Raw genomic sequence first — 15,470 nt, forward strand, 5'->3', positions numbered from 1 at the left:
AGTAACACCAGGCAGGGTGCTGAAGAGGCTGTGTGAGGAGGTGTCAAGGGCTAGGACTCTGGTCTGGATTTAGCTCTCAGCCCCACCACTAAATAGCATGGAACCTTGGGCCATTGGGCCACTCTGAGTCCCAATTTTCTCAACTATAAGGTCACTGTGAGGATATGATAATCCATGTACTCAGCATAATATACAGCACATAAATAATCCATGTTGTTAGCATGGCCACTCTGAGACAAAAAGCTAAGGCTTGGGGCCGGTCTGGTGGCTCAGGCGGTTAGAGCTCCGTGCTCTTAACGTCGAAGACTGCCGGTTCAATTCCCACATGGGCCAGTGCCAGATGGCTCAGTTGGTTGGAGCGCGGGCTCTCAACCACAAGGTTGCCGGTTCGACTTCTCAATTCCCACAAGGGATGGTGGGCTGCGCCCCCTGCAACTAACAACGGCAACTGGACCTGGAGCTGAGCTGCGCCCTCCACGACTAAGATTGAAAGGACAACAACTTGACCTGGAAAAAGTCCTGGAAGTACACACTGTTCCCCAATAAAAGTCCTGTTCCCCTCCTAAAAAAAAAAAAAAAAAAAAAAAATATCTGAGGCTTGGGTGGCATGGCACAGTGCTAGGTCAAAGGTAACAGGAAGGGAAGCAAGATTAGCATTCACTATGCTCAAATATGTATTTTCAAGTCCATTCTCATTTAATATTGTAGAATTACTATCTCCAAGTATCATCCTTGACATCAACACTTTTCCAGGCAGCAGAGAAGCTTTCTAAGGAAATCCTGGGTCTTCTGATAGAGGAACTCGGTGGAATTAATAGAATTGAGGCTTGGCAACTTCATGAGAACAGTCAGGTTGTTCCGACTGCCTCAAACATTATCGAGACCCACTTTCTGAGAAAGAAGAAAACGGGGTATTACCAGCCCAGCATCAAGCTCATGAATTCTTAAAGTGATTAACAAAAAACCACCAACATTCCACAACTTCTAAACCAAGGACCAAAGCCTAAAGGGTAACTTCCTATGTCTTGGTGCACCACAGGTGTAAAGCTTTGTAAACTGAATCTTAATAAAATTTTCAACACTTGTAAAAACAAAAAAAATGTCCTAATGACTTGCCCATTTCCATGTAGTTAAGTAGGAAGCAACAGAACCAGGATTCAAACTCAAAGCGCGTCATGTAATTGGCAGGAGATCAAAACAGGGGCCCTGTCAAATTAAATGAGTTCACTACGACCCTGGTAGGCTTTTGTTTTTCTCGCAGAGTGGCCACAAGCTCAGTGTTTCTGGGGAGACCAAGCAGAGAGCTATTCCTAAACTTTGGCCATAGGAAATGAAGGCAACGGTCACATCCACAGGGTGAAACATGCCCAGAATGAACGTTCAATTTCACATTTCAGTTTTGGTTACCTCACTGAATAATCTCAGGGACAAAGTTTAAATTGTGACTGAAAATAGTTCCTTTTTTTTTAAATGAAAAATATATAGAATTTTGAACTATTTTTCTTCCGATTTTGATAAGAATGTAATAGCTCATAAGTATAAATTTTCTACTACTAACTTCATTTATCGACATTTCACTCTAACATTCAATGGAGATGGCATTCAATGGAGATGCACGCTTAAAAGCTGATTTTCTTACTTGTCAAAAACTTCCTTGTACCCTCTATATTTTTGTCTTCTATTCAAGGAGAAATGAGAATTAGACGAAGGAACAGCAAAGTAGTTCATTTTTCATGCTAGCACCCTACTTATTTGCACGTTTATCTGTCTGGCCAAAAAAACCCCCAAAAATAAAACTTCTCGTCTTTTCCTTTGCACACGCAACAGGCAGTTAGTCATACTTAATAATATCTGTACATTTAAATAATTAAAAATTAAATGGAATTAAATGATACATATTCAACTGTTTAGTTAACAGTAGATTCGTAGACTTTTTCATGTATATATGTGTATATTATGGGCATATACATCTATATCTATATATATATATATATTTATATTTCATATAGGAACAATAGAAAAGGAAGAGGTGGGGCAGGCCTGGTGGCTCAGGTGGTTGGAGTGCCTTGCTCCTAATGCCAAGGTACACTGTTGCCAACCACCGACCCCCTCAGTGGGGGGGGCGAGGGGCAGAGGAGGGCGGGAGGGCGGGAGGTGGAAGAAGGGGAAAAAAAAAGGATGAGGCTCTTTGTTAATTGATAACCATACCAATTATCTTACTTTATGTAATCTCTGTCTCCAGAAAAGCTACCAATTTCTAGTCAAGAACCAGCATAGAACTATTGGTGCTTTCTATTTGTTTTAACTGTATTTTTAAAAAGTATCACAATGTATATATTTGCCAAATCACCACATTGTACACTTTAAAAATCTTACAAAATGACTAATGGTTCCCATTAGTTTCATTAAAATAAAGAATTAGGAACCTAGTCAAGGTATGAGCAACCTTTTCCAACCATCGCCTCAGAGCCAATCACAGACACAAACAAACGAAAAACAACATAAAGTCCAAAATTCATACAGAATCAATAAAATCCTGATTTACAGAATGCTTACATGTGTCATGATCAATCTAATTTCCTACTGTCCATTTTGAAATGAAACGTTGAAAACATTTCTGAAATGTTTTAGGAATCATGATGTAATTCTCCTAAAAAGACTTATAGACATTACTAAAGACACTTATGAATTACCACATAATAGATACGGAGGAGATGACAGGGGATGAATGTTTTGGCTTCAGGACACAGCTTTGAAGTTCTTTCGATTGAATAACCCTGCTGTCAAACTGCTGCGTGGTCATTTGCTTTTCTCTCTTAAAACCAAGGAATCAGATATATTTGCAATTGCTTTGGGCACTGTATCATAAGGGTTTTAATATGCATTATCACCTTGTGTGAGAAAGGCTGACAATTTTAGCAGGTTAGCAAGAAGTCTCCACTGTGAATAAGGTTTACTGAATTCTTTCAAAATACTTGGACATTCTCAAAATGCCTAACAGCCTACAATGGCATACATGAAAAAATTATTTACGAATTTATGGATTTCCTGATATCTGAATACGTCACGAAAAATAGCATGACTGTAATGTTTCTTTAAAATATTTCTTAGGATTCTGAGTATTTTTCTTCTCTATTAAAAACAGAACTTACAGGTTATTTATGATTTTAAACATATAAAAATTACCAGACAACAGGAGAACAGGTAGGCTTTCAGTTTGGCAAGACAGAGAACATAGTAATTCAGCCTCACTTTGGTTCTGTGAGGAGTATCTGCCCAGGGCCCGCCCTGTTCCCTGGTGTGACAACCAGTGCTGCCTTCTCAGGCTCTAACGGTCCACGAGGGAAAACAGTCACAGCGATGTGGCGAGTGCCAGCACATGGCATACCTTGTTTCAGAGCACCTTCTCCTGCGCGGATGAAAGAGATTTCGTTGGAATCAACCATGTGATGTGCTCCATCTTGCAGGACAAACCGGAGCCCAGAGAGCTTGTGACCTGACAGAGGGCCCTTCTCGCAGGCATCCAAAAACCCCTGTGAATGAATGTACACAACTTATGGGGTGAGTGGCTTCCACTTGCAGATGCATTACCAAGAACCCCCAAACATTTTAGTATTCAGAAGTTTAACATTTTTATGTAGGCAATATTTCACTCCTCAAAAAAAAAAAAAAAGCTTTAAGAAGTGGAACAGCCTTACTATTTAAGTTTTATTATTGTGGCATCTAGATGAGTAATCTCTTGGAAAAGCATATTACTTAAAGGTGTGAGCTGGTTTGAAAGTGGTCTGAAAGCTAACAATCTTTCCAAAAACTCCATCTTTAGGAGTTACTTCGCTCTCATAAACCATTATAGAGACAGCATGATCTAAAAGAAAACCTCCACCAAAAGTGGCATTTTATTCCACAGCTGTATCTTGACCTCCTACCATTTATCTATCACTCCTTTGCCTCATTGGCAGACCACTACATTATAGCTTTAGTGTTATACAATATCAGTAAGAATTAAAGTTAAACGGTAATTTTTCCAAATGCAATTATTTAAAAAAAATAATTTCACTGAGGTATAACTGATATACAATAAACTATACATACGTAAAGAGTACGATTTGATAAAGTTCAGAATTCTTTTTCACTCAGTCACTGAACAAATATATGTAGAGCTCCTACAACTCAAGTTAGTTTTTCTTGTCAAGACAATCACATGACTGTACATATACTACAATGTATTTCTGACATGTCAAAACTGTAAACTCTGTATGCTAAAAACGTACCTAAGCTCTCATTCAGCTTGGATAAGAGAAGATAATTTAAAAGTGTGAATGACAAAATATTGTCTTGAAATAAATAAAGGATAATGAAGGAAATACACTAGCCATGAAAAAATGCTACCACCACTGAAACCAAAATTATAATCTGTTAACAAAGATTTCTAAGTTAAAAGATTAAAAAAAACCCAAAAACTACGAAGCTCAATCTATAAGAATAGACAGTTGCTAAAAGTTTACAATAGTCTTAAAGCCAGTGACCTGGAAAGCAAATAAAACACTAATCACTTACATGTGCAAAGCACTTCACAATTCCCAAAGAAATGGCAGTCTTATCTGATCCTCAATTTTGTGAGCGGTTCAAGTTTAAGCATTTTACTCTCAGCTTACAGATGAATAAATTGGCTCTGAGCACTGTGATTTACCAAGGAGCACAGTAACCAGCAGTGAAGATGACAGCAGCACCCTAGGCGGGGAATCTTGATCATTCTACAACAGTCTCCTAAAACTTTCATAAATCCCTAATGACTAATACAAATTTCAATTGCTGATTATAATCAATGAAGTAGTTTCAACTTATCAAGAGGAACATGTAACTTTTACAAAATCAATTTATCAAGAGAAATAACCATGATTAAGAAACAAAATGGTTTCCTTTCATTATCATACCATAGATATGTAACTCTTGAACTTAGATGAATTGAAGATTCTAAATCAGATGGAAAACTAACAATTAGATAAAGAAGCGGGACTGTAACTAAAATGAACCCTGGAAGACAATGTGATAAAAATACGATTTGATACCCAATAAACTGTTTTTGATTTTTTTTAATGCAAGAAAGTTTTTTTTTTGTTTGTTTGTTTTTTGTTTTTTTACCTTTTCTACAGCAGGCACAAATTGCTTTGGAATATTTGCCCCGAAGGTTTCATCCGAAAACTCCAACTTAGTGTAGTTCTCTGGGTCCAGAGGCTCCAGTACACCTATCACTTTTCCAAACTGGCCTGCACCACCTGATTGTTTTTTATGTGTAAACTCAAACCTGAAAGTGATTTAGGAGGTAAAAAAAAAAAATCAACATGGCATTATGTAATTACCAAAACGAAATAACTCCTACTAATTTCAGTGAAAACCCACATTTCATCACTTTTGCTTTTTCCTTTGAATATGATAGCCTTGCTATAAAATTTTACTCTATAATTTATTTAAAAAGAAAACCTCTCCTTTCTGTTCTTACTTAGAGGTGAGGGTGGAGTACGGCACCAAAACAATTCACTGCCTTATTTCTGCCAGTTCTGAATTTCACAAGTAGAAAAGTAAAAGACAACTAATAAAAAGGCAGTATAAGATTCTTGTTCTAGTAACCTAGAACATCCCACAGAGCTTACCAATTTCTTTTGGAATTCTTCCCTCTCCTAGGACACAGTGTTCTCTCCTGAAATCTCTACAACTGAGGATAGTTACTTGAAAGTAGGAGCTCTGCAGTTAATTTATTCAGATAGTTCCTATTTGACTTCACTACTTGGATATTTTGGACTGACAAAATAAAAGAGAAGGGAGTTTCAGGTGGAGTCATTAACACCTGAAAAATGATTAATGGCAAAATGATAATAACTAAACATAAGTAAATCATGCAAATGGACACAGGTCAGTGTTTACTTCAAACCACATATTAAACATATGTAAACATAGGCTACTATTTCATTGAAGAAACATTGCATGAGTATCTACTGTTTGCAAGTCATTTCTTCCTTTAAAGTGAAACCTTCCAAGACCATAATAAGATGGAAGAGACCAGCTCCTCTCAAAATTGTCTGCAGATAACTGCCGGTAAATGGACATTAATGAGTATTTTCCTACATACAGATCTGTGAGTGCTTTGGAAGAAGTAAACATTAATTTTGGTAGGAGACGCTAGCTTGGAAGAAGCAGATTTCATAAACAGCTTAAGTGTGAATGTGCCTGATGAACTGCCTATAAATGATCTTCCAGGGCTCAAGAGCTTCAGGATGGGCTGGGAAAAACAAAATGCTGGAAGGTTAATTCTTCAGGGAGGAAGGAAAAAAACCAGCCACCAGAACTGAAAGAAGGAAAACAGAAGAGAGACAACTGCCAAATCACCACAGAATTACTGAAGGGATTCCAAAACTGTGTTCCGGACATATTCTTGGGTATGCATGAGTTCTCTGAGGCATTTTTAATTTTGTTTTTAATCTGACAATATAACATCTATACAACATACTCTAGATCTGTGCTGTCTATATGGTGATCACTAACCACTGACATATTTAAATTAAATTAAAATAAAATAAAAATTCAGCTCCTCAGATGCAGTCACATTTCCAGTGGTCAACAGCCAAATGTGGAGAATGGCTACTGTACAGGATAGCAAATACAGAACACTCCATCACTGCCCGAAGTCCTACCAGACAGCACTGCTCTGGAGGATCAATTCACAAACAAGTAACCCATGCAGTTTCAGAGATCATGTCTGAATTTATAATCAAGTGGATTCCAAAATCAAACCAAACCAAACCTACTTATGTGCTGAGCTTGTGCCAAGCATGTTTTATAGATTGTCTTACTTATTCTTCACCACAAACTGATGAAGTAGGTACTGTTTTTAATCACCATTTTACAGAAGAGAAACCTGAGGGTCACAGAAGTGAAGTAACCTGCCCGACATGATACAGTTATTACATGGCAGAGCCAGGATATGCACCAAAACGAATGTTCTTAATCAAACATTTCTCTAGAAGGTTACTAAAATATAAACTGATTTAATCTGCAAATGCGGCATTCACTTCAAAAGCCTTTAGAGGGAGCTGCACATATAGATTTTTACAATTATTTAACTGGAGAAGAGGTGGAAGGAAGACTATCATGCTGAAGGTAAAAGAACCCATGTCCCTGTGGGTCAGACCACTGACATGTTGTGAAAGGCAATTCAGTTTTGGCAAAACATGGTCTCTCACATTAAAATTAATGTGAATTAGAATTGTGCTGGTTTTATTGTTTATCTCTATTTTGTAGATTTATTTTGAGTTTTTGGTTGTACCAAAGTTGCAAGCCATAGGCGTTTTTACTGAGTTTTATGTTCATAGTTTTATAAAATTATGATTTAATTTACCTGATCCCAGAAACCAATAATAATTCTGTTACTTTCAAGGTAGCCCATACATTATTTAAGGATAATGATCTCTTGACTAACCATTCAATAAGCTTTAGTAAGTAATATTTCAAGGACTCAGATATAGGAATGAGATTCTCTTAATGCAGTTTATTTAACATCTAAAGAGGCAGTTAAAATTTTTAATGAAATGATAATCGTTTTAAAAGAACTTCAGGTATGTGCCTGTAATGTCACAATCTATGCTACTAGCCTTGACCTACAAGAGGTGGCAGCTGTATTCATAAAAGCTTCTATTAAATGGTGGCTTTATCTGGGAAGCTCACATATTGTACTTCTCACAATTCTGGTAATAACAGACCTTAACTAGCTATTTGTGAAACTTTAACATTTCATTATCAGCAAAAAGCTCTTTCTGTTCCATCAGAAGGTGATACCCTGCCAGTCTTTCCTGGACACTATCAAAGGAGCACATAATTCAAACACTCATGCACACACGACAACCTAAGAGGATGGCTGATATACCGTTTCCCCCAAAATAAGACAATCAGTTCCGCTCTAATGCGTCTTTTGGAGCAAAAATTAATATAAGACCGGGTATTATATTATATATTACATTATTATATTACATTAGACCCAGTTTTATAGTAAAATAAGACCGGGTCTTATATTAATTTTTGCTCCAAAAGATGCATTAGAGATGATTGTCCGGCTAGGTCTTATTTTCGGGAAAACACGATAGCTGAAATACTCATACCCCCTCGCCCTCCAAAAGAAAAAAGCTTTCAATTTTTTAGAAAAAGTCTTGAAACTAACTCCTTCATCCTCTAGTTACTTGACAGTTGTTGTCTTATGTAACTAGCAAGGATGGGAAATGCCTTTCTGCTTACTATTTTTTAAAAATCTACTTACTCCAAAGAAAGACTTTATTTATAAATAAATTGAAAAGGGCATTTGAGGAAGACTTTACAAGTACACTTTTGTTAACTTTTTTTTAAAGCACTACCACATATATGTCTACCAAAAAAACCTTCAAAAGTCCATTTTGAGAAAAAGCAAAAAATCTTTATTTCCAAGTCAACAAGCTAAAGTGAAGGTTGACTATACATCTGATGAAATCTTAGCTTCTCGATCTAGAGAAAATCCAAAGAATATCCTAAATTATAGTTCTTTTAAAGGTCACCCAAGAAATTAAGAAATCTAGAGTGACAAAGCACTGCCTACTAAGTTTGTGTTTGCTTAAGTTAAAGTTTGCTTAAGCTTTAAAAACTGCTTTTGTTAGAAGCTACATCAATGTAGTGCTTTGTATAAGTTCAATTTTTAAATGTTTTAATCCTTAGTTAAATTTTCAAAGTGACTGAGAAAGCTGGAAGCATTCCAGCTTTGGTGTTATATCAAAACCTCATCTTCTAAGTGAAAAGAGAGAAGGGTGCAGGGGCAATTTAAAATTTCTCTTTACCCAAATCACATAATCCTCCAAGCTAATGCTATAGTTTGCAGTCTCTCATACCCTGATTTGGGCAGAACAAGTCCAACCCCATAGAAAGCTGGGCTTGAACTAGCCTGTTCCCAGACTCCCACTATGGGATGGGGAAAGCAGGAAGCAGAACTGCTTCACTACCTGGAGCTCCTTTGCACTTTGCCCTGTGCCTGACACTGGGCGGTGTACAAGGAAGCTGCGCTCCAGGAGCGAAGTGAAGCACCCGGACTCTCCATGGAGAGCGGGAGGCCCCCGAGGAGATGCTGCATAAGGCGAAGGCCCCAAATCTCTCCCCTCACTTCTGTAACGTCTGATAAAAAGGATGAAGCAACCCGGGCCAACCTAGCCCACCAACTCCCTCCCCACACACCCACTCCTCCCTCCAGACTGCAGGAAGAGCGCCCCACCCCGAGGAACCTGAGGAACAGTAACGCGAAACAGGGCGGGGCCCCAGGGACAGCCCAGCGAGGGAGCCAGCGCCCAGGCGCAGCTTCCTGAAACGGAAGGAGGGAAGAAAAAAGGGAGGAGGGAAAAGAGGGAGGGAAGGAGCTGGTGATCCCGCCCACGCCCAGCCTAGCCGAGCTTGCAGACTTTTCCGCCTCTGCGACCTGGCAGCAGGCTGGACGGCGGGGCACTGGTACGCGTCCCGTTAAGCTTGAGCCGACCGGTGCTCGCCCAGCCTTCGACCACCAAGAATGGAAATCCCGCCGACACACTACCCAGCCTCCAGAGCGGCCTCAGTGGCAGAGAACTGCATCAACTACCAGCAGGGGACCCCCCACAAGGTGTTTTTGGTACAGACAGTCACGCAAGCCAGCATGGAGGTGAGTCCGGCAGACGGCGACGGGCCGAAAGGCACCCGCTTCCTCCACTCCCAAGGGTCTCAGCCAGGCTCCGCTGCATCTTGCCCCTCCCCTCCCCCCCTCTTCCACCCAAACCGCTGGCGTCAGGTCTTAATAGATTAACATTTCTGGGGATAGGCTATACTGCAGTCTCTGGGGACAGCTCTGGGCTGTTTGTTGTTTTCATAGGAAGGCAGAGACATGACAGTTTTTATGGATACTATTACAAGGAAATGGGAACATGTTACCAGTGAAGGGCGGCATTTCCCCTTCCCCAAGTGAAACCTGTAGGAACCATTCGAAAGAATCTTAAAATTGCCACGACATTTCTCATCTCCTATTCCAGAGTCTGGATCAATGTTAAGTTCCTGTCTTGCAAAGGATCCTTCAGTTTAAGACCAATCCTTATTAGATCCTTTGACCCAAATGAAGGGAGAAACAAACAGCAAGAGAAACTGACAACCATTCAGGCAGTGTGAGCTGAAGCTTCGCTTTAACCACCCAAACATTACTGCCATTGACTCCCTCTGGCTAAAGGGTTAAACTAAATGCTTAAGACCTCAGCAATCACTAAGCTTGTTTCCATTTTACTAAAATCTAATGGATCTGAGATTGTTCCTTATTTATTTGACATAAGTTTAACTGCTAACAGCCTTTAAGTGGTGACAGTAGATGTTATTCCATTCAAAAATGAAATACTTAAATGTTTGTCTTACTGTTACAAAATTTGTTAGAGTATCATTCTGCAGGTCCACTAAGATACAAGTAAAAACCGTATTTAATATGTCTAATCACTTTGCAGTAATCTGCCTCAAAATGGAATTCACCTTCCTTGAACACTGGAGGGTACACAGGGCTTTATGAAAACCTTTTCAATGGTGTGTCCTATTTGTCATCTTTAGAATTATAAGCTATTTCAAAATTTCTTATGTAGAGAATTTAGGATCACAGATCCAGAGGTTGAAGTCCTCTGATGATTGAAAGTGAATTGGAACCCATTTTATTTATATACGCTTTTATCTTACCCGTCTGTTCTCATCCAAAATAAACCTCACAAAAGACCTGCTAAATTGGATTTTCACATACATGGAAATATGCTTTTCAAGGTCTAAGGCTTTAATTATTTACCCAGTCAGCACCCCCAACCCCCAACCAAATGGGAATGGACTCTTTTAACAATGCAGAGAATTGAGTTATTTTTATAACAACTAACCACATTTTCCTAATTTTAGGATATTCAAGGAAGAGGACATAAGTATCATCTTAAATTTTCTGTGGAAGAAATTATCCAAAAAGTAAGTGAAATATACTTTATTATTAAATAAAATTTGATTCTAAATATTCAAGATCACCTTTGCTGATCAAATCATAGGATTAATTTTTTTTTTTTAAGTTGTTGTAAAACCCTGCCTTGAATAAAAGAGTGACCACACAATGGTCAGTTTTTACTCTTTTTGTGTATTCTGAGATACAGGAAGCATTGCTATTGAGCTATTTAAAAAACAGACTCTATATGCTTCCCTTTAAATTCCCTTTAAAAATGTTATGTTCTCATAGGGCAGTCTGAACTTATGCCTAATATTAACAAGTGAAATAAATTACTCTCCAATCATCACTACTTTATGTCTGCCTTTCTCATTCTGTTTTTGATTTATTTAAAGAAACCAAGTGCTTTTTAGATATTTATGAGCAATAGAATAGATGGCTGATATCATCATGTTCAGACAATAATCTTTCAGTAATGGGGCAAGGAAATTTTTATATAGCTGTCAAATTATTAATGAGGGAAACTTAAAAGGAAGCAATTGCAATTTGTACCATAACCATCTTGAAATTAAAAAAAGCTTGCCCTTTTGTTGAGCATAACTCAGAAGAGATACAGGCAAACATAAGGAGATTCATTGAAAGGCATCTGAGCTGCTAGACAACCATCTTTACAAAGCAGAACCAATGCTACAATCTTTTCATTTTACAAGTAGATACAGATTGCTCTGAGTTTGAGAAAATTGTTGTTTCAGGAGCAGAGAGTAAGAGTAATGGAAAGATTTAAAAAAGTAACCAGAGTCTAGAGTGGTATACAAAATTGGATTAAAATCTGGCCTTGCAAATGGATGCCCCATTAATACTGAAATATAGTCCAAGTTTAAGATGAGTTTATAAGATTATGAGACCTAATAAGTTGTAAAATAAGTTGTCTATTTTAGATACCTCTAAGAAATTTTTACAAGGCCACTCCCAATTAGAGTAGGCACTCTGAAGTCAAGTCTGAAACACCACCATTATGGGATCAACGCTTTAAATGTTATAGCTCAACAATATTTAGCAATGGATGGGCATCTGCATGTAAAGATCTTTTTAACGATCTTTTGCAAAATGTTTCAAACAGCAAGTGACAGTGAACTGCACAGCTGAAGTACTTTACCCTCCAATGGGAGAAGATGCTGCACCAGAAGTCAACTTCACATTTGAAGGAGAAATTGGAAAGAACCCAGATGAAGAAGATAACACATTTTATCAAAGACTCAAGTCCATGAAGGAACCACTAGAAGCACAAAATATTCCAGGTATATAAATATGGCATGGGAAAGGATCTTCAACTTTAAGATCAATATCAATTATCTGTGCTCAAAATTGTCAGATATTAACATTATGTTGGAAATATACTAGTTTTTGCAAAAATATACATTACCAATCTAATTTAACAAAAAAGCCCTTGAAACTTTATAGATCCATGGCTTAATTATTTTCTGCACACATTTGAAGGAAACTAAGACATGACTTAGAATTTAGATTTTTTTTAAAAAAAGTTAATATTGTATATGTAATTTCATTTATCATGTTTCCCTCACCAGACAGTTTTGGAAATATAGCTCCAGAAATGAAGCCAGTTCGACATTTAGCCTGGGTTGCCTGTGGTTATATAATATGGCAGAATTCTACTGAAAACACATGGTATAAAATGGTAAAAATTCAAACTGTCAAGCAAGTGGTAAGTAATTTCCAAAAAATATACTATTAACAGGGTTAATGTTTACTGAAAGTTTTATAATTCATTATTAGATAAGTGGTGCCCCTTCGGTAATTCTGTATTTAAAATAGTGTAGCCGGTATTCTGAAGGAGAGGTCAGTGACAATCAAGGCCAGAGAAGGTGAAGCTGCAGTTTCAAGAAAGCAAAGTCTTGAGTTATAAACAATTTGGCATTCAGTTCTGTGCTCAGCTTAATGCAGAGTATTTCCTTTGGCAACCTAAGTTTTATGTTCAAGTTACTATAGTCATGAAATATTGAAACTATCTCTGCTTTTTTTCCTCTTCTGAAATGGTAGTGCCAGAGCTACTTAAGAGTCGTGGTTGCCATTTTCCCCCAGGGATCAGCTGGGACAAAGATATTAGCATCTCAGTCTTTGTGAAGCTTGCTATATATAATTTTCTTTTATAACCCAGTTAGTCATAATTTACAATCTCATATCTTACTTGTTAGCCTCGTGTTTTCTTAAGTGTGATATGACTATTCTGAACTGCCTCTTTCTAGACCTTAAAGACATAAATTGTTTGATTTTAGCTTTATTAAGGGGTTAAAAAGAAATATATGTCAACTGGTAGTATCTAAAGGAAAAAAAGAAAAATAGTGTGCAAAGATGCCACAACAAAATGTAACGGCTGTGTGCGATGTCAGAGGGGTAGTGGATGGGGGGAGGAAGGTTGTCCTATGTGAGGGATATAAATGATAAATGTCTAACTGTTACATTGTTTTGTGCACCTGAAACTAATAAAAAAATGTTATTAAAGAAAAAAAAGGAAGCCACAATAAACAGTTTTAGTCAGCTCCATAAAAGACAAAGACTTTCCAGTCGACTTGTTACAGCTTGTTGGTAATGGCACGACAGCTGGAGCACCTTAGCGCCCTACTCCACAGGCTTTGGTAACCAGTTATTACATACCTACAGGCACCAGAGGGCAGGATACCCACTTACAGTCCTCAGAGTGTGATGTCAAATACATAACAAATACTACAACAACATTTTAAGAAACAGCCTTTTTCGAATGCATTTTTGTAGACATCAACACTGGTTACAGCATTCCTATGGGGGTCCTGAGGCCTCAAATAATTGAGTAACTGGTCCAGGTTACAGAGGCTGTATAATCATAATTAGGATTTTCAAGCCAGGTTTTCATAGCAAAATATGCACAAAGATAGGGCTAGTAGTTTTATGAAAGAAAATTCCTTCACCAAATTGTAGTTTTAAAGCATTAAATGAAAATCTCAACAGAAGAGTTTAACTACTGCTTCAGGTTATATGTATTATATATCTTTACGTATTAAAATCCAACATGTAAGAAACCTTACTACTGATTTTCACATTAAAAGACATTCTTTGTTGATATAGTCAAAGAAAAGATTCCTTCAAGATACTATAAAAATAGTATACTTTCACTTGACCTGAGGGCCACATTTATAATCATTGTTAACCAAAGGAGCCACAGGAGCTTGTGTGCCCCTTGAAGTCTAGGGCTTCTTTCAATCCATCGATTATAAGCCTTAAAAAGTCTTGTCTCTGATGACTGTGGTTTTCAACTATATAAATGCAATATTTCTGTGCAGTTGATGGTATAAATACTGTATATGTGCAAAGCGATAAGCAGCACAGATCAAAGTTTTAGTAACAAAATCATAACTATATTCATTACATTTTACTATTTTTCAGTTTTTAAAAAGAATTTCTATTATAAAATTGAAAATTGGTTTCCTTCAATGTAAGCACTCATTTCAGGACTGTATCCCTTAAATGATGCTTTTCTGAATATTGTAAACATTAAGAAATCTTAAATGACAAGCTATAGACTATAATGCTTTAAGTAGCTACCACAACTCAGAAACTAAAATCAGAAAGGAAAATGATTTTTAGACTAACAAATGAAAAATCATTAATTTTTAATTGTAGTTTGAAAGCAAACTTATTTATAACAGAAAGTTTTTCTGTCAGTCTAAATAAATTGTGACATTCAATTTTTATTTTTACTTAAGTGGGAGTATTATAATCATCTAATGAAAGCTGACTTTTAAAATTAAAATATTGTTTTTGCCATGATACATTTTATACACCAGGTTTTTATTTATTATAGCAAAGAAATGATGACTTCATTGAATTAGACTACACGATTCTACTTCATGACATTGCATCTCAGGTAAAGTATCATTCACCTTTATTTGATGCCACTTTGAAAATTGAGACTTGTGTTATAGCCACAGTATTCCTTATTAATTTTGACTCTAAATCAGAATTCGTGTAAATGCATATAAATCGAATAGGGTTGAAGTATACTATACTTGTAGCAATTTAATTGTTTTGTGCTATTCGAGGACGGTTTTGTTTCTAACAAAATATAAACCCAACTCTGTTTTCTTAAATGTTTTCTGGATTTTATCACAGCATTAGTTTCCTTTACTTGCAGGAGATTATTCCTTGGCAAATGCAAGTTCTGTGGCATCCACAATATGGTACTAAAGTAAAACATAACAGTCGTCTGCCAAAGGAGGCACAACTGGAATGAACGAAGACCCTAACATTGGATGAAGTATCAGTATGCTTATTGAGGATGTATATGTCAGTCCATTGATATCTAGCTTAAGGGGCCAAATAAATCCCGAAGTGTCACTTTCTATAAATGTCTTGATTACAGCACAGAACTGTATAGCTTCCATAATAAAGAGTGTCACGATGTGAAAGTGTCCTAATAACAGTAAAAGCGCTATGT

The 15,470-nt window shown here is 37.1% G+C and overlaps 2 protein-coding genes across 2 annotated transcripts in view; one reads left to right on the plus strand and one right to left on the minus strand.

Annotated features, from left to right (window-relative positions):
- GFM1 (G elongation factor mitochondrial 1) overlaps window positions 1–15,470 on the minus strand; it is a 39,268-nt gene that overhangs the window by 3,584 nt on the left and 20,214 nt on the right. Inside the window, exons 14-15 of the mRNA XM_033133449.1 lie at window positions 5,143–5,305; window positions 3,389–3,533 (exon numbers count right to left, since the gene is read on the minus strand). Coding sequence (XP_032989340.1) covers window positions 3,389–3,533; window positions 5,143–5,305 — 308 coding nt within the window. The remainder of the gene's footprint in view (window positions 1–3,388; window positions 3,534–5,142; window positions 5,306–15,470) is intronic.
- LXN (latexin) lies at window positions 9,368–15,455 on the plus strand. The gene is made up of 6 exons (XM_033133462.1): window positions 9,368–9,697; window positions 10,948–11,010; window positions 12,102–12,279; window positions 12,568–12,704; window positions 14,838–14,900; window positions 15,168–15,455. Exons 1-6 carry the CDS (start codon window positions 9,569–9,571, stop codon window positions 15,264–15,266), a joined length of 669 nt encoding a protein of 222 aa, XP_032989353.1. The 5' UTR covers window positions 9,368–9,568; the 3' UTR covers window positions 15,267–15,455.

This window comes from Rhinolophus ferrumequinum, chromosome 2 (assembly GCF_004115265.2).
Source record: "Rhinolophus ferrumequinum isolate MPI-CBG mRhiFer1 chromosome 2, mRhiFer1_v1.p, whole genome shotgun sequence".
Taxonomy (NCBI): Eukaryota; Metazoa; Chordata; class Mammalia; order Chiroptera; family Rhinolophidae; genus Rhinolophus; species Rhinolophus ferrumequinum.